Genomic DNA, 25,725 nt, shown 5'->3' with positions numbered 1-25,725 from the left:
CTACTTTTGTCCACAGGGGCCGCCAGAATCAACACAAAATGAAAGTTCCTTGTAGAGGCTTTAAGCATGACATATGCCTACTGACAAAATAGGGAGCCACTCAGTAACACATTACTCCATATATGCAGCTGGGACAGCTGTGATTGATGCAGTCATCCACAAAGTATGTGTCCATCTGGTCCTAGTGGACGTGCATATTAACACTGGCCCTTTGCCCCCATTTGCACTTATCTGCCACTGTTCATCATGTATTCCCAAGTATTTTACCTGCCTGATAGCAGATGGACATCGTCAGGTGTCTGAATGGCAATTAAGATTTTAATCTGCAGTGTCACACAGAGGATGGTGGCGGTTGACACAGATTGTTTATGCTGTTGCAATGTAAGACGCAGATGCAAAGTGAGCAGCTATCACCCGCTATATCTGGTGTACGTGTGCCCGGACACAGCAGAAGATGTGATGACAATCTAGACTATAATGTGAGGAATGCCATCCAGTACAGGCATGCCAGCAAGGAATGTCAGGTCGTCTGGGACCATTTCTGCAAAAAAGATGATACACGGGTCATTTCTCAATGGAGACACTGACCACATATACTGTTAAATATACACACTTCTGTCTTTGAATGATTAGACTGCTGCTGCAGCTTGATGAAGCTCACCTTTGAACTCGGTGAGAAAACATCCAGGAATGCCCGCTATTTAAAACAGCTATGTAACTGTTTATTCACGAGGCTGTGAGCGAGGGCTTTAAAGTCATGACACTTGCTCTAAAATGACTGGAAAGTTACCCATTTATACAGCGGGACGTCTCCTTCTCTCCCTGACCAAGGCTGCTTCCTTCCTGCTGGTCCTGGCTGTTTGGTTATGGCTAGACTTCATGTTTTGGTATCAGCAGGCCGGTTTGGACCGGCGGTGCTGATAGGCCACTCTGTCCCCTGTCTGTCCCCGAGCAACTCTGGTCCCTGCAAACAAAACCAGGAAGAGGAGGAATGTACCAACACAGGCTTTTACTGTAATCACAGTCAGTCTGGACCGGAGCTGTACAACAGCAAGTGAAAACAAAAAAACAAAGTTGATGTGTCACAAAGTTTTATAATGCACAGATTATGTCATAACACATATCACAATATATTTTTGTACTATTCCCAGCAGCACAAGTTCAAACAACACCTAATCCAAGTGATGATGCCAATGCCTTCATGCTTTGTATCCTGTTATTGCACTAAAAGACTATATGCAAATTATTAGGGTGAGAGCAAAGAAAGTTATTAGAAAAGCATTATTTATATTTCACCATTGCCTTCAAAGATCCATTAAAAAAGGAATTAAATAGCTGCAAATGACAGTTCTAGTGTGCACAGTGGGTTGTACATCCTTCGCCATATGCAGAGAACAATAATGCTGTCTCAGTTTCAGGGATTTAGTTTTCCCATCACACTAAATGTTATCTCTACCAAATGTTGTTTCCTCCTCCACTTTCTTTGGCATCATAACAAGCAGTTTTAGAAAACAGATTAAAAGATAAAAATGTTATGGTTAAAGTTGGCCTGTATAACAATTCAAGTTCAGCCTCTTGTTTGCTCATTGGTGGCTATTGTTAAAATGATGATTTTAAGCTTTCACCATCTTAAATTCTTTATGATTTTCCTTTTTATCTGGGGATGATAATGTCAGTTGGTTGGTCCATTACTTTGGTCCAGACTAAAATAACTCAGCATAGACTGGATGGATGGCCATTACAATTTATACACACATTCACTGACCCCAGAAAATGAATCTTCATGTCTCTGGTCATCAGCTGATGCGCTTTTCTGACGTCACTAGCAAGTTAACATCTTTGGCTTTTCGTGAAATGTCTTGACTTCTATTGGATGGATTGTCTTCAGCTTTCCATCATCAGGTCAAAATAAACTGGTTTATGACCAGATACCAGCAAAACAATCCCATACAGCCTCAGCTGTACTTTGTGTTGAGTGCTAATTAGTCAATGTGAGCATGCTAGCATTTTAAACTAAGATGGTGAACATCGTAAACAGTATAACTCCATCATCAGCTGTTCGCATTGTCATTGTGAGCAAGAAGTCTTTAGCATTTAGCTCAAAGCACCACTGTGCCAAAGTACACCCTCACTCAGCCACTATGGCTCACTCTTAGTCTCAGTTAGTTATTAAAGGTGGAATGAGTTGTACCGACCCAGTACTACAATTTGAGATATTGGGGGGTTGCGGTTTTTCAAGTCAAAGGGTAGAACTAAATATCATTAATTCTGGGGAAGGTCTTGCAGTTTTAAAAACTGAAATATTTTGGCGGAACTAGTAAATGGAATAATCTTAACAAGACTACCGGATTAAATACAATTTATAAAATGTAAGATTTAATCCTGTTCTCCACCCTAGTCATTTTTGTACACTCCCTAAGTCAAATACTATAATTGCTAAATGCACAGTAAGCAATGAAACATGGTTTAAAGTGCCCTAACCCTTTATGAAAAACAACAGACAAGCGTCCAGTGACACTTTCACAAACAATTATAATCACGCAATTATGATTTACCATCAGCCAGCATGTCTTAGAGAAAAGAAATCTGCATAACAACATCAAATAAGGATTAATACAAAGCAAAACAATGCGACTGGTGTTATGACAACGGCATGATTAAGGTTGCAATCTCAACTCCCATCCAGCCCATATCAGTTCATGCTGTTGTTTTTCCTTTGTTTCTTTTCCTCTCCCGGTTCTCTCCCGTGCTAAAGGAATTTGGGAAGAATGCAGAAAAAGCATCCTGTTTTCATTCCGTGCTCTTAGTCAGCTATTCACACTCTGTGGCGCACGTTAGGGGGTCTGAGAGTTCTCACTGACGTCAGGGTAAATAATAAGGAAGTCACTATGAACTAATGGAGACACAGGTGCGTATTATCACTGCATTTCTGAGTTGTTGTTTTTTTTTTCATTTTAGCATCCTACAATACCTCCACTCCTAGAGCATACTCAAACTCAACCCTCAGTTTCACCAATAATAAAATACAAGCAAAAATCCTCATATTAACCTGTGATTGACTTTGAATTGTGCCAGTGCTTAACTTAAAAGGCCCAAACACATGACCTGTAACCTAGGACGTCCTGTAGATAATTGGGAGCCAAAAGTCTCCAACATCCTCTATAATAAACACTCACTGCTCACGTCCCTCCCGCAGAACAGCCTATCTAAAGTAAACATCAGCATATGGAGCAACAAGGGGACAGACCTCCTTCCATGTAGAGATAACCGCCACATGTTACATTACGAACAAAGAAATCCAATGTGTAGTAACCACATACTTCTCTTTATTTTGCTCTCTCTGCCCCACAGCAGGTTCACTGTGTACTTGTTCTAAAGCAAAACTTCAACAACACCTTATATTTTCTGCCCAATCAGGCAGGAGTGAAGGCCTTTTAATCCTTGAACCTTTTAGATAGGTGGTAGGTAACCTGTGGCTCTTTCGCCCTTCTCCTGTGGCTCCCTGTGGCTTTGACAAACAATTGTATGGAAATGAATGACGGTTCTTTTTTATTTTCATTTATCATTGTTGTAGGCCTAAAGTGATACTTACATTCTCCAAATAAGGTGCAACACACTCAACACCTATTAAAACATGACCGGGTGCTGAATCCTAAATGTGTCAACTAAAATGTGCATCATATGCTGGTGCCTTTTCCCTCTATAGTTTGTCGAACCTCAATAGTGGTGGCTACTAGTCTTGATTTTGAGCTATGGTTTCCAAATAAAAAAATGTATAGTCTCTGCAATGACCAATAATAAATTCAATTATAAACCAGTGACAAAGAAAGTGGAGAGATTAGCCAGAAGGATGAGACTGGACCATTTACATTTATTTGCCGTAAACAGTACCAACGGTACGTTACCTGTAACCTGTGTCCACTCAGCCTCTGACTGAACCGAAGCTAGTTCATTAAGCCACAGGATGCAGACTTTTTTTTTAATGAAACACTTTCAAGTGTTTGTACCAATTGGAATTTGCATCCAATAGCATCTTTCTGTTAACTGTCCAATGCAGTCACATCGCAACGGAAAATCACTTTGCATTCTGTCTGACCACACAGTAACGCTTTTTATAGTATGCATATATTTATGTTCTCTGGTGTCACAAAGAGCTCATGAGCATTATTAGACTCAAAAATGACTGTATGTTGTGAATAATGACACACATGCATGTGATTTGCATAAATATGATAATCTGTTGTAATGGGGTTTTGATGGTGGCCATCTGAGCACCTCATAATTATTTCTGCAATTGCAGAAATGATCATAAGACAAGTGAACAAAACCTCAAACAAACAGATATTTACCATCTCTTGAAAAGATTTCTTCTGTCACATTTATAGGACTTGCTGAAATATCTGAAAGAAAACGTGATCATGGAGGAACCTCCAACAATAGTGTCATATCAGTGTTGGATAAGTTCAAATAATTCTGTTTGCTACGAAGATCCAGTGAGTGACACAGCAATTGTCAAATAATGAAATCACCATTCTGCAAAAGAATGTTTTCTTGCATTTTTATTTTCTCATGCACAATTCAGTGCATCATTCATACAAATATAAATCCATTCCTGAATAAGTTATTGAATAAATAAATTGTTCCATTTACAATATCATTCAGCATTTAACAGTAAACGTCCAAGCTGGTAAACTGTCCATCAGATACAGCATTGAGATATTTGAGGAAGAATGTTCTTTAAGTGACAATGAAGGTTTATATTTGCATGTGTCCATGAGTCGACTACAATCAGACATGGTAGGGTAAACATAGATAAATAGCTTTTGAAGTGCATAACACAAGTTGAGAGTCATACTTTCCCAGTGACTAATTACAGAGGAATTAAGTGAACATTTGTTAGGGGAGAAAACAATTGTTGCATTTTTTGGCAAGCTGCACATCATTGAAACCTTCTGGCTTATCTTCAATCAAAACATTAAATAGGAGCTATGCAATAAACACTGCAGCCAACACAATAGGCCTAGTGTAGTTGTTATGCTAGCAGAAAGTATACTGTATATGTGTGTGTAGAGGAGACAATGGACCTTGTATAAAGCTAATTGTTTGTTAGATAAATCCCAAAGAAATGACCTTCATTTCACTATGAGGCAATGTGTGCCAAAAGCCAACAAGCTGCCAGATTCAAGTACTGCCTGATAATTAAAAAGCTATTTGCTAATTTGCCCTAAACATTAGCAGATTCCAGCTCTGATACAGAGGAAATAAAACTGAACCAAAGGTCAGCAATGACAGAATAGTTACAAAGAAATGCGAGTAAACATTGACAAACAATTCCTAAGTGAATACAGAGTTGATATGACTCTGAAATATGTAATGATCCTACAATCCTGTCATAGTGCATGTGAGTGGTGGATTTAAAACCATTCCGAACGAGTCACAGGCATGTGTCCATGGAAACCAAATAAGCACAGACGGGTGACTGATAAGTGTTTCTTGATGTGGTCGCCCAAAAGGGCAGACACCAGTTTCCGTGTGCTCAGCTTTAATTGATCCTTCCTTGACATGTGTAGACTGTTGCCAGGTTCAAAAAGTTCGAGAGTTCAAGAAAGGATTTTGTCTCCACCCAACATTGCTCCTGCCGTAGAGCTTCTGTCTTGGTGATCTGCCAGTCGTCTGAAGCTCTACTTTGTTGATTAAATACTTTATCCACTGCCTCTTTTGTCCTCCATCTTTCCACCTCCACATCCCCAGAGTTGGTAAGACTTTTGACACATGTCTAAACCCTGGTGCTGGCATTGAGGGCAGCTGGAGGAGTCTCCGGTCCATGGAGGTTGAATCCATGGTGATTGAACTGCTTCTGGTATTTGTTCAATCCACTATCTCCTTGTTCTGCTCCTCAGCCAGTTGACCCATCCTGGGTTCTTGTTTGATGACAGAATCTCTTTTGCGATCACCATGTTGGACTTGACCACAGATCTGAGGGAAAAACGAGAAGACAAACAGGTAAGAGATGCTTCATATGTCATAAAAACAACCAACACACAACACAATATGGATTTCAAAGTTCATCCTTAAAGTCTTCTTCATGTACCTGAATGATGCCAACAATTTGTTGCTGCTTTTGCTTGATTCTGTCTTTGGGCCCACGACAGTAGTCCTTGGATTCTCTGAGCTGTGGAAAGATAGAACAACAGTATTAAAACAAGCACATAAACCCGCCAGTGCCTCAGGGAATTAAACCCGTACAAGCTGAAGCTTTCATCTTGTATTATTACTCTACTTGAAGCAAAAGCAGTTCAGGTTCAACTAAGCAATTTCCTTGGAATTCCAAACTAATATAGCTTTAGTTGCCTTTTGGGCAGGAATGCAGGGCACACCTTGGAAAACACCACCTAGGATAACATCTAGAGATGGTGTCTAATCCATACTGGTGGTTTCATGACCACAACAAGTCAAAGACGCAACATGCATTCCCTTGAGCAAATTGTTCCAGAAATAGCAGCACTGCTATTAAACCATTGGTGATTTCTTTCAAGGCCTTCAAGGAAATGCAGGACATTCTCTGCACTATGACTACTACCCCTATACTACAGCAACATTATCACACACTGAATCATTTTGCCTCCTCTCTGACTCGTCCTCTACATCAACGTACTGTTCAGGCTCTTCACACATGACTGACACTGGGAGGAGACACAGAAGCGACTTTGATGCTATCTGCCAAAGGAAGGTATGTGATTGTTTTGCAGCAGGTCTAGGTAGATAGAAGGGTGGCGCTCACCTTTTACGGCAGAAACCCGAGCAGGTTTTATCGGCTGGGTTGAGGCATTCGCAACGGTCAGTTGAGCGGCGGCGGCGAGACAAGGGACTTCCAAGGCCATAAGGAAGGAGTTTACTGTAAAGGAAAACAAATTTTCTTAGGACAATGTTGTTGAAAGCATGTAGGAATCTGGGATTCTTCCGGTCTAAATGCAGCTTTCTGAGTATCCTGCAGCCTCACCTTGGCGTGTTGACCCAGATAATATCCAGGTGGCAGAAATAGATGCATTCTTTATCATCCCAGCTGTTACAGGAGCAGCGTTTGGTCCTGACGCGGTGTGGATGTGGAGCCTGAGCTGGCAGCTCTGCCCGGTCTGATAACGGGAGTCCACAACCTAGAAAAACACAAAGGATCCCGAGATTAAAAAGTGCCAACTAATGCTTTGCAGTATGACTGTGCAGTTAGTGAGTATCACAAGTAAATACAAGGAAATCCATATGGCGGGCTAACACCCACTGCTGTGGTTAAACAAATGTGATTGTGATTAATAGTGGAACATATTCATCATATTATAAATCAAGGAACTTAATCCAAGTCAAATAATCCTGCAAGTGGTTGTGTCAATAATGCTAAGAGATAATATTCTCTGGAAGGCTGAACCCACAGCTTGTATTGTACTTTCTGTGGTGACTGGCAGAGTCAAAAACATGAAATTATTTATTGCGCATCTCAATTATTTTGCTCAGCTAATGTTTGCGGTTGTTTGCTTTTTGGTAACATTATTTATTTTGGTAAACCTTAACCCTGGTCCTATCAACCTTATCTAAAGCAGTCAATAAACAACTGGTAATTCAATGCTGCCAAAAGGAATATATTATTAAAGAAGATTTTCTTTACAAAAATCTACAAAATTAGTCACAAATATGAAAAAAAAAAACTTAAAATCCACCAAACAAGTTACTCACCCTCTTGCAGAGCCATGCAGATGAAGAATAAAGTCAAAGTCTTGCACATGAAGGCAGCCATCATCATTCTGTGTCTGATGTTCTGATGTGTAAAAGCAGCAGTTTATGCACTCCAAGAGGTGTAGAAGAGTCTTGTGTGTGTTGGAGAGCAGCAACAGGTGCTTTGTGTTCACGCTCCTGCCAGGACATCTACTTTATACCCACACACTCATGATTGCCCCTCCTACATCTGTGCACTGGCCTGTCTATGCAGAACAGTGTTGTTACACAACACACACATACTCCACCTGCCTTCCTCGCATTCCAGCAGTGACCTTAACATACAGCAGTGTCAGCGCCCCCAGCAGGGCAAGAAGGGTAGGGAGATCAACAAATGCAGAGATTTTTACAGGTCGGAGATGTTGGATTAACAAATCAGAAGCTGTATTTGTTGATGGTATTCAGCAAAAAATGGACAGTTGTCAGATGGCTACAAATCATTTAGGTCATCATGTGACATCAAACCTAAACTAAGAATGTCTCAGACTGAGACAGAGACTGACATACCAAACTGGAAGTAGTGTGTGGTGTGCATTCACTGTCCTGAAAGTTGCAATTTGGACAGAGAAGACGAATGAATGAATGAAAATGAGGATTTCTGTGGCTTTACCCAGGTCGGTGAATGAGTGTGTGTTTCAGTCTGCCTGTATGTGTGAGGGCGAAGAGAGAAAAACAAAACAGTGTGAGACAAATTGCAGCAAGGGAAAAAACGAATGAGGTGACAGAAAATGAAGAGAAAAATAAATAGAGAATGAACTGGCCCATGAAAGAGAAAACATAAATGTGATTGTCTGTGGCTCAGTTAGCACTGTGAGTGGTCTCTACGTCAGCAAGCTTCTATAACCATACATTTATCAACATTTCTTTGTGCCACTCTCTGATGTGACTGGACCTTAGACATAAGTCTAGTCTAGACTGCTGAGTAATATCCCACTACATAGCAATGATTTCTTGAACAAAAAAAAAGCGTCTGATCTAAAGAGAGTTTGAATTTCACCTACAGACAGTCAGTCTGGCAGTGGGTCATACGGCCCACAGCGATCCTTCGCTGTAACAACTAATTACTATTTATTAATGATTAACGTCTGATAATTGGACTTGAAATATTGACATGCTGTAGCTGCAAGCTGAGACAACATGTAAACGGTATCACTTTCCTTTTTTAATTTTGCTGTATAAACACTTAATAAACCATTTATAACAGATTAAGTGTTAGCTCATGTATTTGTCAACAGTTCAGTTGGGGGGTAACAAAAGTAATACTGTAACTAATTACTTTTTGGTGGTAATTGTAATATTATTACTACATTTTATTAGTAATTAGTTACATTAAATGAATAATAATAATAATAATAATAATAATAATAATAATAATACTGTATTAGTAGAGTAAGAATAGAGTACTAACTGTTTACACACATACCAGTCACTCACAGGCAGGTCTAATACAGATTATAAAACTCTTCAACTGAAAAAGTTCTTCATGTTCTTTATTAAAACATATAAAAACAAATATTTCTGAAAATATGAAGACGTATTCTATATAATTACACTATATCATAACAAATACATTAAGTGTTTATTCAGAGGCTTAAAGAAATTATAACTACGAAATGTCCTTATCTGTCTTAATCATACTGTATTTACCATTAAGTCATTGTTTATATACAGCTTATAAATTCTAAATGGGAAATGGTTCATAGAATGACAGCAGGCAGAATAATAAGAATACTTTGTGGAGCCAGTGAGACTACAGTGCCAGCAGATGATTGTCACTCAGACAGGAGGCCATGTGAGGCCACACCGTGTGTTTTTCTCTCTCTCTTTTTTTTACCAGAGGCGTTGGGCATTCAGGATGAGGCCGGAGGCGGCAGAGGAAGAGATGAGCAGTCGCAGCAGGAACAGGGTTTGCATGTGCCACACAGCTGATACGAGCATGATGAAGTCAAGGAGAGCTGTCAGCACCCCCCGCAGGAAAGTGAGGTCATGGCACAACTGTCACACAAACAATCTTCATGAAGAGATATGCACCCCCCACACACACGCCACCATGCATACAGGGTACTGACACACACTGTCAGTCGGTTTACACTGCCTATCTCTTACCGGCGACAAAAACAGACATCATGGATACGACCGCAGCCTACACAGTCTTAACAGTTACAGTATGTCATGCAAACACCCTTCGGTATTCCTCGCTCTTATCAGCTATATACTGGATTATATCATTCAAATCAACAGGTATGTACAATCATAAGGAACCAATGAAGTATGTGCATCTGATAACAGGATGCCACAGGGACAGAATGGATGGATTAGGGTGAACTTGGACGCAGCGATGCAAAGAACAAAGAGACACATTATTTATAATACACAGATAATTCAGCATGTTTTTATTCTACTGACTTTAAAGGCTTCATATCAGGAGACTATAGTAAACTATATGTCATATACTATGTGCTGCATATTGTAGGCTTTATGGTGTATACTTCCTTTGTATAGAATTCACCTATTACCCACGTTTCTCTGGTCATTTAAACCTTTTAACTTTAATATACTATATCTGTTATCATTATTTGTTGTTTAAAAAAACCTATTGACAAATTTTCATTTTAAAACCTTTTCTATAACTCATCTACAAATATTTTTCTTTGTATTAAATACATCTTTAAAAAAACATTTTACTCTATGGCTTCCAAAGAGGACTCCTTACTACTAAATTACTTAGATTTAATATGAAACTGTTGTAACTTTGTCTTTTATTATTCAAAAAGATTTTAAATTGACACATTTGATACATGCGCAAGTCAAATTCCTTGTAAGAAGACACCTCCCTGATCAACTTAAGACATTTTTATTTCATTTATTTATGATCTATTTATTTAAACCCTGTCAGAATCTAAGTTTGTGTAAACTGTCTATCTGACGACAATGACTTTTGGAAGATTACAGAATAAAGTGCAATGAGCTCCATGCAGGAAATGTCTCTGGAAGTCAAGGAGTTTCTAGTAATTCTGAATGGGTTGGTTTTTCAGCCACATAGTACAAAAGAATACATTTATTTCACATGTACATTACCATAAATGGTTGCAAGTCAAACTGAAGCCTGACCAAAAAGAAAAAACAAAGCAATTGGAAACAGGAAGGGGTATAACTGTTTAGGTTACTGAAGACTTTCAACTGGAAAATCTTGCAAATGTGAGGAATTTTACATCACAGCTCCAGTGAAAACCCCAGATTATAGACAGAGACACCTACAGGAACAGGAAAAAACACTTCTGAACCATGCATATCTGTGTGTGGTCACAGTTTATGGGGGTTAAGGGGTGGGGGAAATGCCAAAAGGATGTCACAATGCAGAAAGATTGGCATTTGACCAACTATTTGTTACAGTGAAGAAGAAGAAAAAAAAACCTAGAGCAAATATTTGTCCAGTGGTGCAGACTGGAGGAATGGGCTCAATCTAAAGGTACCCCCACCTCCTCATTTCCCCTTCCCCTTGTCCCTTTCCCCTGCTGCTCTCTCCAGACAAGGCAGCAGAGAAACACAGTGACTCTGCAGTCGCAGTGTAAAAAATGTGCCCTTATCTATTTCCCACTTCCTGCCGCTGCTGGAGGGCGACAGAGGAATGTGAGGCGGCGCGATGACAAACAAGTAACGGAGCCACGATTGCAGAATCCTTTGAAATTCCTCGAGGATGAGATTAAACGTATGGGCTGTGACACAATAACACACAAAGTCCTCACATTCAGCACGCAGTGAAAAAGTTAAAAAGAGGTTTATGTCGTTGGAAATTCAGAAATTATGACATGAAACAGCAAAATATCTGCTGACTGTGTAAAGTCCAGGTGAAAGGAAAAATGTCAGTGTGACCCTTTAAAATCTTTACATTTTTATATCAAAATCCAATCATTTTTTTCTTCACGTAAAACAAAATATGACGCATGCTTACGTATGTATGAACTCATTTAACCCAATAATATGACATTCAACTGTCAATCAATGTTTAACTTTCATTAGTTAGCTATCTAGCACCAGCATGGCTGGCTACCGGAGCAGAGTGTTTCTGGAGGGCTGGGTCTCTCTGATACTGTACAAAGACATTATCAGCACTTTATCAGTGGTTTGGGTATAACTGGGTCAAATGTATGGTCCTATGTTCCCCGGGTCCTATGTTCCCGGGTCCTATGTTCCCCGGGTCCTATATCCCCCAGGTCCTATGTTCCTGGGTCCTATGTTCCCTGGGTCCTATGTTCCCCGCTGAGGTTAGGGTTAGGGTTAGGTTTTAGAGGGAAGATTTTTAAACGGGCATGGGCAAGCAGCCACTTAGTGTTTAATCCCTTTCTCCTTTTATGTTTCAGTTACACCTTGGTGGTGTATGCTTTTATAGTCCAGGTTACCATTGCTGGTATCCTGGACCTTTAATATTTTCTTTTCTCTCCATTATTTCTTTAAAGCCTCTGTAATTTGATTTGAGAAGGGACATACAGTCCCATACAAAGCGGGGAACATAGGTACGCTCCCCTATTTGAAAATACAAACAATAAAGCATAAATCTTACACCAGCTGGCTGTACACAGTTTGTATGTATTGAACTGCTCCAGATCTGTAACAGTGTAGAAGTTGCTAAGCTAGCTAGGTTCTCCTCCAGGAAAAGGTTGTTTTCATTCTGCCAGCATGTGTGCATGCATAAAGGGGGGCTGGGTTAGGCAATCTTTAACTACATGTTCTACAAGATAAGCAGGGCTCACTCATCTTGGCTTTGATTTAAATCATTGCCAACATCAGTAACATAACTGAAGAATGCCAACATGTCACTGTTCTTCCTTAATAGGTCAAAAAATGTGAAGACAGGAAGCAAACATGGCAATTATTGAGGGAAGAAAAGAGCAAGTAACGGTGACTCACACACACCCTGATGTGAGTGAGGTGAAGAATATGGGCCATACCCTTGAACAGTAAGAGTACTCAGACCGAAACTACAAAAATAACCACACCAACACGATGGCCAACCAGTCGGATACATACCAGATAGACCAATACATGCAAGAACATCAGTGATACAAGCTCTGAGTCATGTGAGGTGTTTCTTCTTAGATATGATGACTAAGATGTTATATGGTATCATTCATCTCCTATAGCAGTGTTTCTCACACCTTTTTCACCATGTACCACCTCAGAGGACATCAGGCCCCTTTATGTACCACCGTTATGACCAATATTAAAGTACAGTAGTCCGACCCTATTCAGCTACAGACAGTTCACGCAGGTGCATTTGGTGGAAAAAGGGGAAAAACTCCCGGTAGCCGTTATGTATAAATTACCTGTGTTGTGTTTAGATGTACTTGCTGTGTTTAAATGTCTATCCTGTGTTAATGTTGTGTGTAAACGTGTATGTACAGACAATAAAGAATCTATCTATCTAACCCATGGCCTTCAAGGAATAGAGCTTAGGTGTCAGGGGTTATGATCCCCCCCATAAATGACCACTATGTGACCTAAATATGGCATTTCAGCTGCGTGAGGACAATCGAGCTAGATCCATTCCCCGAATGAAGACTGTGTGTTACGGTCAAAAGCTCAGGAAAAAGGGAATCCTTGAGTTCCAAATATTTTATTACAGAACACACACTGTGCAGGATGGTGCCTGTCTCATTTTCTTTACATTCCTCACTAGACATAATACCATACTACTATATAAAAGCTACAAATTTAATTTAAATGTTACATTTTGTTTTCAACTGTATCAAAATACATTGATAACAGAAAAACAAAACAGTGGGAGATTGATGATGAGGAATCTGCATGCATACTTTAAATGAAACAGGACAAAGCTTCCTTCCATCCATCTCTATTTAACTCTACTGTAAGAGCTTTAATATTTTAATGAACTCATCATGTTTAAATGGCAACCATGGGGGCTTAATGTCATTACTGCAAATGGAAAATGATGCATCATTTAGTAACGGAGAAATTAAGTTGAGAAAAGTGGAAAACAAACATCAGAGAGATTTGTTTTCAGTGGAGGATTTGTTTAGGGTCTCCACTTTGAAATGAAATGAACCTATGATGACATAAATCCTGTTCCTGCACTGCAGAGAAAAGGAAGGGGGAATCAAACCAAGTCTTTTATGTTCATCCTCTCTAGTTTTTTTTGTTTTAATTAAATGTAATCTTTGAGCCTACTTACTTACATGTTATTATTGAGATGAAAATAACAATATAAAGCATGTTCACATAATCTGGTCTTTAATAAACTCAGTTTTGCTGACATATAAAAGTCAAGGCCAAAGATATTTCTTGTTATTGACCTGTGCTTTCACACTGCATATTCTTGGCTCAAGAGTTGACCCTGGAATAACTTAGCCCCTTTTCACACACACACTTTTAACCATATCGTATAGTATTATACGATTCACACTGTACTTCTACTAGCCCTGAGTTAAATGTCCGTTGAACCATGCGACTCATTTTTACATTTCTGTTCACATTCTGTTTATTTTAGCCCTGTTTCACACTGGCACCTTTTAGCCCAATATTTAGGCTCGGGGCTGACCCTGCTGCAGAGCTGGGCCAGCAAGTCCTAGTCCAAAGTCGGGGTTAGAATGTGCCACTGAGAAAGCTTTCTTATTGTGCAGTGTGAAAAGCCCTCATGACACTGTTGGGCCATTTGGCTGATTCAAATCTCCTTTTTGGTGTCCATTCGCGACAGGAATCCCCCTTTCAACGATGGTTTCATTTTGCACACAGAGGAAAAAATCCCCCTTGAAATGTTTCCCATCCTAATTTGTCATATTGTTTAGATCTCCTCTACCTGTGAATTCTATCGCAGCACTCCTCCTTTGGAAATGTCACAAAAGTTCATTTGTTTGTTCTAATCGCATTGTCATTGTGGAGATGACACACAATTCCAAGGTAATCGTTGGCTCTTGTTATTTCTGTTGCTGTGGACTGGCATTTGTTCAGTTCCACCACCTTCGTCATGGACACTGGTCTGTAGAGTCCCAAAAAAGGGGGGAATGATCATAGTGAAGTTAATCATAGGTCTAAATATGAAAACATTTCTCCACACCTCTGTAGACCCCCCCCCGGTTGTGTGTGTGTGTGTGTGTGTGTGTGTGTGTGTGTGATTTCCTGGATGATTTATTACAGGAGAGGCTTTCAGTATATGGGCCACTACCTCCAGTGTGTGATGTCATTCCTTTCCATACGGCAGCTTGAGCCAAGATTAAAGTTGCTTACTGCTGCCACCCAGTGGTTACATTTGACTTCTTCAGCTGTGGGAAACAAAGACGAGCTGCCTTCATGACCACATGAGGAGGAACGGGAACATCACTGTCAAAGACTACAAAATAAAAAAATAAAACAAATGAAATAAAGGGCGGCCATAAAACAGATTCTCAGGAAAATGAGTGTTCCACTCTGAGCAGTGGAGTTTAAGAATCAGGAACAATCTCACCGTATTGCCACAGGGTGGTGCCACAGTCATCAACACAGTGTCTGCTCATCCCTTTCTCTATTCTTTTATCTACCTGGAACTGAATTGTAAAGAAAAGCAAAAAGAAAGAAAACTGATTGTATATTACACCATTAACCCTGATGTTACAGTGGACAGGCACTGAAGTGTGAGCTGTTACTATATGCTGGATAAGACCACAAAGGTATGTTATATATTTAAAGTCTTTAAATGTTCAATTCAACCTAATAAAAAAATGACCTCCACTGTGGAATCTTTTAATTTGTAGACTAGCAAATAAAACATTAGAAAATAAGACAAAATCTACCCGCGCGGCGAGATACAACTATGGGGTTAAAAAATATACAAAATAGAAAATAGAAAAAGGTTTTGAGATTTGAGTGACCTGACCCTTTAAATACAAATGACATACTTTACACTCCTAATCATTTTCTTCTTCAGGTTTTCCTGCCTCCCAAGCAGCCACTGATTCCCATCCATTTCCACAAATCAATTAGCATTTGAAAAAAAAAACGTATGTTTCCCTGGAAAAGAAGGCTAATAAGACCACACGCGTAACACAGTTTTAATATAAATCTGTAAAAATGAGAAGTTTAATGGTAAACATGAAAATGACAAAGTGATTGTATCATTTATAAAAGCAACAACACAAAAATACATGTATCTGTTTATGAAAAAAACTGCACCGTAGCTACCATGTACGTGAAACAGGTTTCCTCTGGATATCAAATTATTTGTCAGTGCACTCCAAATGTCTTGATCTGAAACTTCTTTTCCTAAAGACATTAGAAAAGGAGGTGATCGTAACCCTGCTTCTTTGAACACAAACAAAGACGACAAGAACAACAACAAAAAGAAACTGACAAATAATAATAATCACAGCCTTTTAAGAATGACATTTCAAACCACGATCTCGACATAAAATTGCACTTCAAAATACTGGTCGGGGTGAATAAATATTTGTAGTACCTTTCTATATCCATTTTGGTAATACAGTACATTAACACAGCAATAGTATATTAGAGCTGTCAAAGGGGTTAATAGGGAAACTGATTAAAACTTTGTCTATTTTCATTCCAGCTGCTTTTGCATATAGTACAGAATTTGCATAATAGCACATAAATAAATTAACACCGATGACATCAAACAAGAGGGTAAAAAAAGATTTACAAAACATACTGCATATCTAACATAGTGTCTATATATATTATTCATATAATTACATAATAGCGTCATTCAGAAGCGGTGCTGAAGTGCTCTTGCCTTTTGTCCCCGGTCTCCAAACCAGTGCTGTGTTTTTACAACAGACTGCTTTGTAGACTTTTGCACTGTCCCAGACTGTCAGACTCTCCCTCCTATCAGAGTTGTGTCTGGGAGGAAGGAGCCTTTTTTTGGCCTTGGGTGGTCTCGGGGTAAACACACCTTTCTGTGACTCTCTGTGCATCTGTGTTTACCTCAGGACGCCAAGTCTCCGTCCCGGGACTCGACGGTTGCTGTATGCCGAAGCACCCTCGATTCTTTCTGCGCAACAGGGCGTCCGATGGGCTGCTCCCGGACGCTCCCCCTAACGCCTCGGGGTCCGGCGGGCTGGCTGGACTGCGGGGCGACGTCTCTTTGAGAGTATCCTGGCGCTGCAGCAGAGAAAGCCTCCCCTTTGGAGCGTCACTCAGTCTCCAGGATGTCCCTGCGGGGTTAGTCGTGGCTGGCGCGGGGCTGCTCACCAGGCTGTACAGAGGGAGCAGGGACCTGGGCTGAATCATGTGAATCCCCCCGATGGGAATCAGGAGGCTCGGGGCCCTGCCTGACTGCTGGGAGTGCAGAGGGAGGTGACTCAGGAGGTTGTGGGCTCCCCGAGGCCGCGTGGGATGTGGGGTCAGACCAACATCATCCATGGACTGCAACAAAACAAGATGAAATGAAACTTGAATGTTCTGCTGACACTAGGTCCCTAACAATATAGAGCTGGATATGATCACAATAGGTCCCCTTTCATTTCCTGTGATTTAGTGGTTACAGGTGCAACAAAGACCACAGACTCTGAATGGGCGGGGCAACTGTCAATCATTTGTCAATCATTTTAATTTGATCAATCAGAGGCTTACAATCCTCTGTGAGTCCGTCTGTCAGAGGTGAAACAAGCGGAGGTAAGTGAGACACTGCTTTTTCAGCCTGCAGTTACGTTCCTCTTTAAAGACATCATTATAAGACCACCTGCCTGAGAGCGAGGGGAATGGAAAACAACAAACACCTCTCCTGGTGAGGCACTGAGGTTGAGTCCAACACTTGCAGGCTCACTGAATTAACAGGCGCATTCCTGGGAAGAGCCGAGGGCTCTGTCCAAATCCACAGAGACTGCTGAGGATGCAAACTCCACCAGACTTTGCTCCAAAGACTAACCATACTTCATAGTAATATAGAGGTGGCAATGTAAAAGAAAAGGAAAGAAAGCAGAAAAACTAGTCCACCTATGCAAACACAATTCATATAATATGTATAGCTTAAAGTCCAAATGTGTGTACCATGGTTTTTTTTGTAATGCCTTTATGAATTTGTGTATTATAATCTGCAGGAAAGGGTTGATGAAAAAAAAGGATGTCCAGAGAATGTAATGATTCGCAGTTGAGGATTTCCTCTGAATAACAGTTTAATACTGCGTATATATATCGACCTTTATCTTTTCATGTCCATGGAAACAATTAAAGAAGTCCTACGTTAGAGAGAAGGGACAAAGTAGTGAGATAGTTTGCTAACATCAGCTAACATTAGCCACCATAACCAGACCAAGTAAGACTGCAGCAGTGTACTGAACTGAGCCAGGGTGCATGTTATATCATAAAAGAGGAAAAGGGTATAAAAGATTGTGTTATTTCTTATTTCAAGTACATAGTCTCGCTTTAAATATGACAAATAGTAATTCCAACATGCTTTTGGTATTTTACGGCAAAAAAAGAGTTAGAGCCCTGATACTGAATGTATAAAGTCAAAACCGATATAAAACTGATATTGATCATTTGGGAGAGGTTTCTAACAAGTATTGGTTATTAAAGGAATGTGACCAAGGATACTGGATGGGAGATTTTACAGTTGAAATAAACTTGTCAGTGCTCTCTGGTGGCCAAACTTTGTAATGTTTCTAAATTTCCTCAAACATATCCTTGGCATTTTTGCACTGCAATACCGTACTGCCAATGGTACATATGTGAAGATACTGATACATCTATGATAAGCTAATGTGGGCTAATACCGCTCTAGTATAACTGACAGTATCAGAATGCAAAATAATATTGAAACATAATCAAATTTGTAAAAATATGTGCGGTACTATTTAAAACATGTATTCAGGTCTACAGAAGTTCATATATGTACACATCAAATATTTAGGCACATAAAAATGGCTCCACTCACCAACGTTTCCAGCTGTAGCTAACATGTGAACAGAAATGTCTGTGAGTGCAGATGTGAAAAACAACCCTGTAGAGAACGTGAATTAGTATCTGCTCCTATGAGACCTATATTAGTGTGAGGAGGAAGCGGTGAGGTTACACCATAACATAACCACAAGTTTGGAGTAGACATGTTTTTTTTTGTTTTTTTTTTATTAGGGTGAACTGAGATATTCACCCACGTTGTTTACGTCGCCGACATGTGGTAACAATCTTCGGTATTTAACGATCGGCCTGCTTCTCATTTTATCAGCGGCTGCCCAGGGAAAACATGTTGTGTCTATTTGGGAGCTCTCCTGCATTATTTTAAGGCATCGGAGCTGCAGGCTTGGTTTGAGTGATATAAAACAAGAGAGTTGCCTTTCCTTCCTTTTCCAATAAATGTGCGACTTTAAAATAACCTCATATGTACCAGCCTATCTATATTTGTTCTAGATGTTGACTTACTGGGATTTAACTGAGCCACACAAGATTAGCCTTGTGAGCCAAAAGCTGATTTATTTAAAACTGTAGGCTAAACTAACAGAGATGGATCAAGTCACAGGTGAGTGAAGACTGCGGTTTGAACAAAAGCCACGTTTTGGCCAGCGTTAATTATACATAGGACAAAAACGGAACATTGTGACAGATTCAGATTGAGATAAAAACAATGGCTGGGTTAGGTTACAAGTAGAAAACTTATGAAAATGTGAAAAGATGTTATGTCACCATGTTTTTTTTTTGAACTCACCAGTCTTGCTGTAGAAGGTCGGTCTCTTGGGTGACACTGAGAAGAAGTGTCCGCCAAGGAGCCTGGAGGCCCAGAGGACTCAGATCCATGGGACTGGACTATTCTAGGAGAAAGACCTCTAACAGGGGAGACTGGTCTCAGGGCGGAGGTTGAGACATGGCAACTGGATGGCGAGAGAGAGGAAGGGGGAGCAGGGGACTGGTGAGGCCTGGGTGATGGGCTGCGAGGTGGAGACGGCTCCCTCTGTGGAATCAGGGATGGGGCACTTGGAGAATGGGAGCCTCCGGAGGACGCCGAAGCTGAAGCGTCAAGGCGTCGGCGGGCAAACAGGGCCCTCCTGGTGCTGGCCGAGCTCTTCTGGGTAGAATCCTTGGAGGGAAGCGGGGCAGACTGGCTGGGTTCAGGCTCCATCGGCTGCCCTCCTGGATGAGATGTCTCGCTGTCAGAGGAGGTGGTGTGAGAGCTTTCAGCCGCCTTGGATCGGTCTTCATCACATCTGCCATCCTTGTCCTTTGCATTGGCACCCTCATCATGTCCACCCTTCCCCAGATCAGAGTACCGATGATCTTTTCGTTTATGAAATGAAGGTTCTTCACAGACTCCTAGAACAGAAAATTCACTTTTCAACACATTTGACTTTGTTATAGCCAACTGTAGCAGGCTGTTATTGGGCAGGCGTCTCTTGTGCATACAACAGATTTCTACCACGTCAAGCATAATATTTTGGTATAATTCTCTGTATTTTTAATGAAATGTCACATGGGTTATTTGAAGGAGCTATATGTAAGAATTGACCACCAATCGAATTCATACTCCAAACAAATTGGGGGCATCGTATCACCAGAAAGTTAAGTTGCCGTTAGCTATTTAGCTTAGTTAGCTCAGTTAGCTGTGCAGCTAGCGGTCCTATTAGTTGACTCTTCCCAGACTGGGAGCTCGGAGAACTGAGAGAGTGTCGGTTTTATACCACTAAGACAGGGGCTTTGGAGTGCTGGGAGGAGGAGGCTTTCAGGTCTGGCGTAGGAGGGAACCTAACAGGGAATGCTGATGGGATCTGGCGGCAAAATGGGCACCAGAACCGGAGAACGGAGAGCGGACAACGGAGCAGTAGACATGGCCGGACAGCCTCCAAGACCGACGGAGGCCAGTTTGACGACAGGGAATAGAGTACCGAGGTGATTTACCGCGGCTCCGACCAGGACTGTCACCGGGAACGAGAGGAGCGAGATGGAGGTCGGGTATCAGTCAGCGCCCACCTCCAGAGGCCTAAGCAGGGGTGGCGGCAGGGCAGCCCCGGGGTGCCAGGAATCAAACCTGGCAAGAAAACCACTTCAGTGTTGATGGACTGAGGGAAGACTAGACTCTACAGTGACTTACTATTTCCTCTTTAGGTACAAAGTGGTATTACAATACATAATGGACCGGGGCTAGCTGGTTAGCATGCTAACTTCAGTAGATATCTCTGCAACACAATACATAATACGTCTTTGACTTAACGTCAGAACTGTTTTTTCCTTTTTTCATTTTTAAATGTTTCAAACTAAAATTCTTACAAATAGCTCCTTTAAGTCATAACTTTCCTAACTGCACCCATTTGTACGGATGTTCAGGAATAATGTGAAAGTGTATAGGCATGAATGGGCTGTGTTGTGACCAGTACATTTTTTCCCTGGGTGTAACGTATAAGAGCCTCTCCCTTGTTTTTTCGTGGCAAACCTTCTCCCACATATCTTCCATCTTGTACGCCCAAGATCTTGATATGCTGCTGACCAATGTTTACACTTCTCTTCAAACAAATGTGAAATGTTGAAGCTCGATCAAAGTGACAGAGTATATAAGCCGACAGGATTAGTGCACTGTTTGAGGCTATTGGTCATTTCAATGTGTTGAAGGAAGGAAAATCACGTGGCTCGGGTTACAGCAGTGGATAGAATTGTGGGTAGTCTCCATTAAAAGCAGTGTTGGGCATCTTAACAACTTAATGCACTCTGTCTAGCTTACAGCTAGCACACTGTGTGTTGCAGCAGTACATTAGCTTGATGTTTCTATGGTGAACATTTTAAGAGTTCTGATGCTAACGTATTAGCCAGATGATGCAGGTTATTAAGTTGTTTCATTCTTTACAAACAACCACTAAATGATGCATTTTTAATTAGTTTGTCTGGAAGTTGATTGAACATGAATGAAAAAACTTTTTCATCACAATTACTAAAATGTTCAATGTGCTGGAGCTGGACGTTAGCTATGTACAGCTAGTTAGCTATGTAGCCTGCAAACATTTTCCCTCAGTGGATACTGGCTTTGTTGCTCAATCAACAAACCAAGGTGCAACACAAGACAAGTCCATTTGGGATGAGCGAGTACAACATTATTTGTATCTGTGTCCGTACTCGGAATGGGTGGTGCTTATGCTGGATGTGGGTCTGGCTTCCGGAAGTTGTTCATTTAAGCCTGAAATTGGTATGGGTTGATCAGAAATGGCTATATTTATTAGAAGACTATTTACAGAACAGCCTCAGAATTGAGTTTCAGGGCAATTTTTTGAACACCAGAATAAGAGAACTATTTACAGAACAGAAGTTTTTTATATAAAAGCCGCTATATTTAGTTTAGATATTGACATATTTTACTCTGATAATACTCATACATTAAAAGTACATTATCTATACCAGATACTCGTTTCAGCCAAGTACTCCATCAACTCTAGAGTCCATGCTCATAGATAAGGAGATATTAACCAGAAAGCTGTAACAACTGTTAATATGAATCACCTAAAAATAAGGGGTGGGTGAGGTGAGGGGTATTCAATTGGTTGGAATCTGCAAACCTCACCGCTAGATGCCACTAAATCCTACGCACTGGTCCTTTAAGTTCAGTGACCTTTATAATGTTCTTAGCATAAATATGGCAGAAAATACTGGTTATCAGTACATTAAATTCAAAAATATTATCACTGGCACTTCAGTATGAAAACACACTCATAAAAATGTGTACCATAGTGTACCTTCATTTGTGCCATCTGGGTAACAACAGATTTCTTTTCCATGTGCCTTAGATCTCAGGTGCCCAGCGAGTATTCCTGTAAAATACAAAAAAAAGGGGGAGCTCATACTGGATGCACGGACATCACAAACTTTAAAAGAATAAAACATTTTTTGGTCTATCCTTACCCTTGGCTTTGACGGAAACGTTACAATGCTTGCAGGTATATGGTGGCGATTCTGTGATGCAATGGGTGCAGGTGTGCAGGATACTGGTATTCTTAAGGTGGAATCCACAATCCTCACATTGGCACTTCCCTCCACTTCCACCGCACGTGATTGCATACTTCTCATTTGATCTGTAGGTGTGAGGAGAGCAAGAGGTTTCAGTTTCATCCTCAGAGCCTTTCCCTGTCACTTGTCTATTGATGCTGCTCCTCTCAGGATGATGGTCACAATCAATATGAGTGTAACTGGAGCTGACAGACGGGCTGCGGGCCCTTTAGCACCTGTAAGCAGCTTTTTAGTGCCTGTATTTATCCAGTGTAAGTACGCTATCTGTTTGGCCTCTACTACACAGTGAGCTCACACTGTGGCAGCTGGGTCCGGGGTCCACCCCTCCATGTACACTGAGGGTCCCTCAGCGAGGCACCCACTTCACCTTCAACAGAGCAGCTTTCATAAGCCAAAACCAGACCCCCCTCCATCCCTCCCACTGCCTTATAACCCCATCACAGCTCACACCACCACTGAGTGCAAACAAGGGGGAGCCTACGATGTGGCCCAAGGTCCGGGGTTTACTGCAGCCTGCCAATAAAAACAGGCCAGAGAGGGAGGGAAACCCTGGCCCAGACCAGCTGCTGCTCCAAATAAGCATGAAAAAACACAGAAAATGAAAACACATTCCTACGACAAATAATCCTGTTTTTTCTTCTATTTTCACTGCAGGCTTCACGGCTGGATAAACTGGGCAAGTATCATAAACGGTGGCTTTTACAGTCTCGAAAAACTTTCGAGTTAATGAAAGAGGAACACTTTGCCGTCATGCCGGGACACTATACCCCTACACCGGAAAGCAGCTATATTCAAAGGATTTTCATGCAGCACATTTTCACACCCAAAATCTGAGTCCAGGTCTCCTTTTCCTTGGCCAACAAGGAAAAATGGCAGTGTTCGACTACGTTGCTGCCTCAGTTTCGTCTTTTTGTCCCTCAGACAGACTGATCAGACAGAGAAGGAGAGAGCGAGCAGGCGTGAGGATGACTCACTCTTTTAGGAAGGCTGTGAGCGTCAACATGAGTCACAACAGGGATTTGTTCACAGACACACTCCCAAACCAAAAAGAGACACACAGATGGCACCTCTCTGCACTCTGCTGCGTCGCAGCACTGTTTATTTCTGATGGGTAACAGAACTACTGAGCGTGTCTAGTTTAACCTTGCTGCAGATTCATGTGAGAAGATGCTTCAATACAGACAAATAAGAGGACTATGTCACAACTTCCATGTCTGCAGACTGTATTCGTCATTGCTGTTCTTGTTATCTTTTTAATGTATTGAATTTCTCCGTTCTGATCTCTAACTAAAGTACCATTTACAGTTCACATCAAATTCAAATAACAAACAAGGGATAATACACCACAAGGTGTCTCTTATTTTTATTAGGACATTATGTGTTATTATGCTGATTAGTTTGGCACTGACAAAAAGGATAATATAAATCATTTTTCAAGCTGTTCAGAGTTAGTTTTACACATCATTAGGTTCATTTGAGTGAGAGTTATCTGAAAATGTAGCATTAAGGAGAAGAACGGTTGCTACGGTTACTCACATTTTAACATACCATTTAATATACTTTGCATTGCAAAGATTTAGAACAGTGGTTAAACTGTAAGTTTGCTTGAGGTGTCCTGTTTGTTTTTTATATATGTTTTGGGGGCTTTTTCCCTTTATTGATAGGACAGCTAAAGATAGACAGGAAGGGAAGAGAGAGAGGGGATGAGACGCAGCAGAGGCCCACAAGGCAGACTCAGACCCATCGCTGCTGCAGCAAGGACTCAGCCCTTGTCCAAGGGGCACCAGCTCTGCCAGGTGAGCTACCTGTCCATTGATAGTAAGATGCATTTCGTCCAGACATTACATTTTATAAATATTTATGTTTTTAAAGAAATGGCTTTATACACACTATCAAAATATAGGTCAGTCTGAACAGTCAGGTGCCCATATGGACATTTAAAAAGGTTTTGCTTTCAGTAATCATTCCTCCTGCTCATACTAATATGAGGCTTAAGAAGTGTGACAAATCACATCATAGATATCCAATATATCCAAAGTTGCAGTCTTTTTAGTATAAAATTCCCTCTTACGGAATTCACTGACAGTTGAGCTGCAGTAGAGGGATATTAATTAACAAAAAGAGGGGTTTTGGACTGAAAAGACATTTGGAAGATACACATTTTTCTTTTTGTCCGTTTTCCAGCCCAACTGCATTCAGTATGGCAAGCTCTCTTTAATGACTAATGCACTGTCTGTACATGCGCCTACTGTATATTTTCTGCTCATTCCATTGACGTCAGTGTAAGGGAATGAAACGTGATTCCACTCCATGTGAATGGCTGTGATGGTTGGTGTAAATGAATCTCTGCAGGCGCAAAGGAAGCAAGGTAGTTTCCTGGCTTCAGCCCCTCAACAGACGGGCTCTGTTGGTGCAGACAGCCAACCCTTGGCCTCTTCAACATGGTGGACAGACAACAGTTTCCACAACATACCACAATATGTGACGCAAGCCCTCAACACTGTAAGTAATGAGATGCATCAGATTTAACACTAAATATGTACAATATGTCATGTAGATACTCTTATGCTGAGCTGTCATAAGATCATACTCACCCACTCTCAGAGATCCAAACTTCGGAAGGTTGTTTATTGATGGAGCATGACTGTACTTCCTCCTCCTTCTTCTCCTCTTCCTCCTTCTCCTCTCTTCGGTTTGACCTGTTGTCATCTGCTGACTGCTGTCCCTTCCTTGTTTCCTCATGGTCTCTGCAGTATAACTGGCTGATGTAGACCTATACTCGAAAGAGACATGGGCAAATTCACCAACTCTGCTCCAGCATGCCCAGGGAGACAAGAATTGGGAATTCTCATTGAACGTTGTGTTTAATAGCATTTGTTAGAGCACATATACATTTTTTTCGTTTTGCCGTCATTGTGAAGATATTGATACTCAGGTCTTTATCATTTAGTGCTGGATAGTTAGCAAAGTATTATTTCCTGCCCTTTTAGGGTTGAGGCTACCATAGGAATTACAAAGATATAATCTGGCAAAGCT

General features: G+C 40.9%; 2 protein-coding genes across 4 annotated transcripts in view; both read right to left on the bottom strand.

The window, feature by feature from the left end:
• Positions 1-4,544: 4,544 nt before the first annotated feature.
• Positions 4,545-7,900, bottom strand: edn2 (endothelin 2). Its single transcript, XM_051390153.1, has 5 exons — positions 7,726-7,900; positions 7,001-7,154; positions 6,782-6,895; positions 6,092-6,172; positions 4,545-5,976 (listed from the first exon to the last, which is right to left on the bottom strand). The coding sequence occupies exons 1-5, from the start codon at positions 7,790-7,792 to the stop codon at positions 5,877-5,879; spliced, it is 516 nt and encodes a 171-aa protein (XP_051246113.1). The 5' UTR covers positions 7,793-7,900; the 3' UTR covers positions 4,545-5,876.
• Positions 7,901-15,804: 7,904 nt separating this feature from the next.
• Positions 15,805-25,725, bottom strand: part of hivep3a (HIVEP zinc finger 3a) — a 40,728-nt gene continuing 30,807 nt past the window's right edge. For all 3 annotated transcript variants that reach the window (XM_051390125.1, XM_051390124.1, XM_051390126.1), the window contains 5 exons: positions 25,284-25,462; positions 22,585-22,754; positions 22,419-22,493; positions 19,415-20,016; positions 15,805-17,136 (listed from right to left, as the gene is read on the bottom strand). In XM_051390125.1, coding sequence (XP_051246085.1) covers positions 16,600-17,136; positions 19,415-20,016; positions 22,419-22,493; positions 22,585-22,754; positions 25,284-25,462 — 1,563 coding nt within the window. In that variant the 3' untranslated portion in view covers positions 15,805-16,599. The remainder of the gene's footprint in view (positions 17,137-19,414; positions 20,017-22,418; positions 22,494-22,584; positions 22,755-25,283; positions 25,463-25,725) is intronic.

Source organism: Dicentrarchus labrax, unplaced genomic scaffold, assembly GCF_905237075.1.
Source record: "Dicentrarchus labrax unplaced genomic scaffold, dlabrax2021, whole genome shotgun sequence".
In the NCBI taxonomy this organism is placed as follows: domain Eukaryota; kingdom Metazoa; phylum Chordata; class Actinopteri; family Moronidae; genus Dicentrarchus; species Dicentrarchus labrax.
This window is presented reverse-complemented; position numbering and strand designations above follow the sequence as displayed.

What these genes read in the sequence shown, in the direction of transcription:
- edn2 (XM_051390153.1), bottom strand. Translation starts at nt 7,792, where the DNA reads ATGATGATGGCTGCCTTCATGTGCAAGACTTTGACTTTATTCTTCATC. An exon ending in ATCTGGGTCAACACGCCAAG is followed by an intron (nt 6,896 to 7,000) that starts GTGAGGCTGCAG and finishes TTTCCTTTACAG; the next exon opens with TAAACTCCTTCCTTATGGCC. An exon ending in AAATTGTTGGCATCATTCAG is followed by an intron (nt 5,977 to 6,091) that starts GTACATGAAGAA and finishes TTTTTCCCTCAG; the next exon opens with ATCTGTGGTCAAGTCCAACA.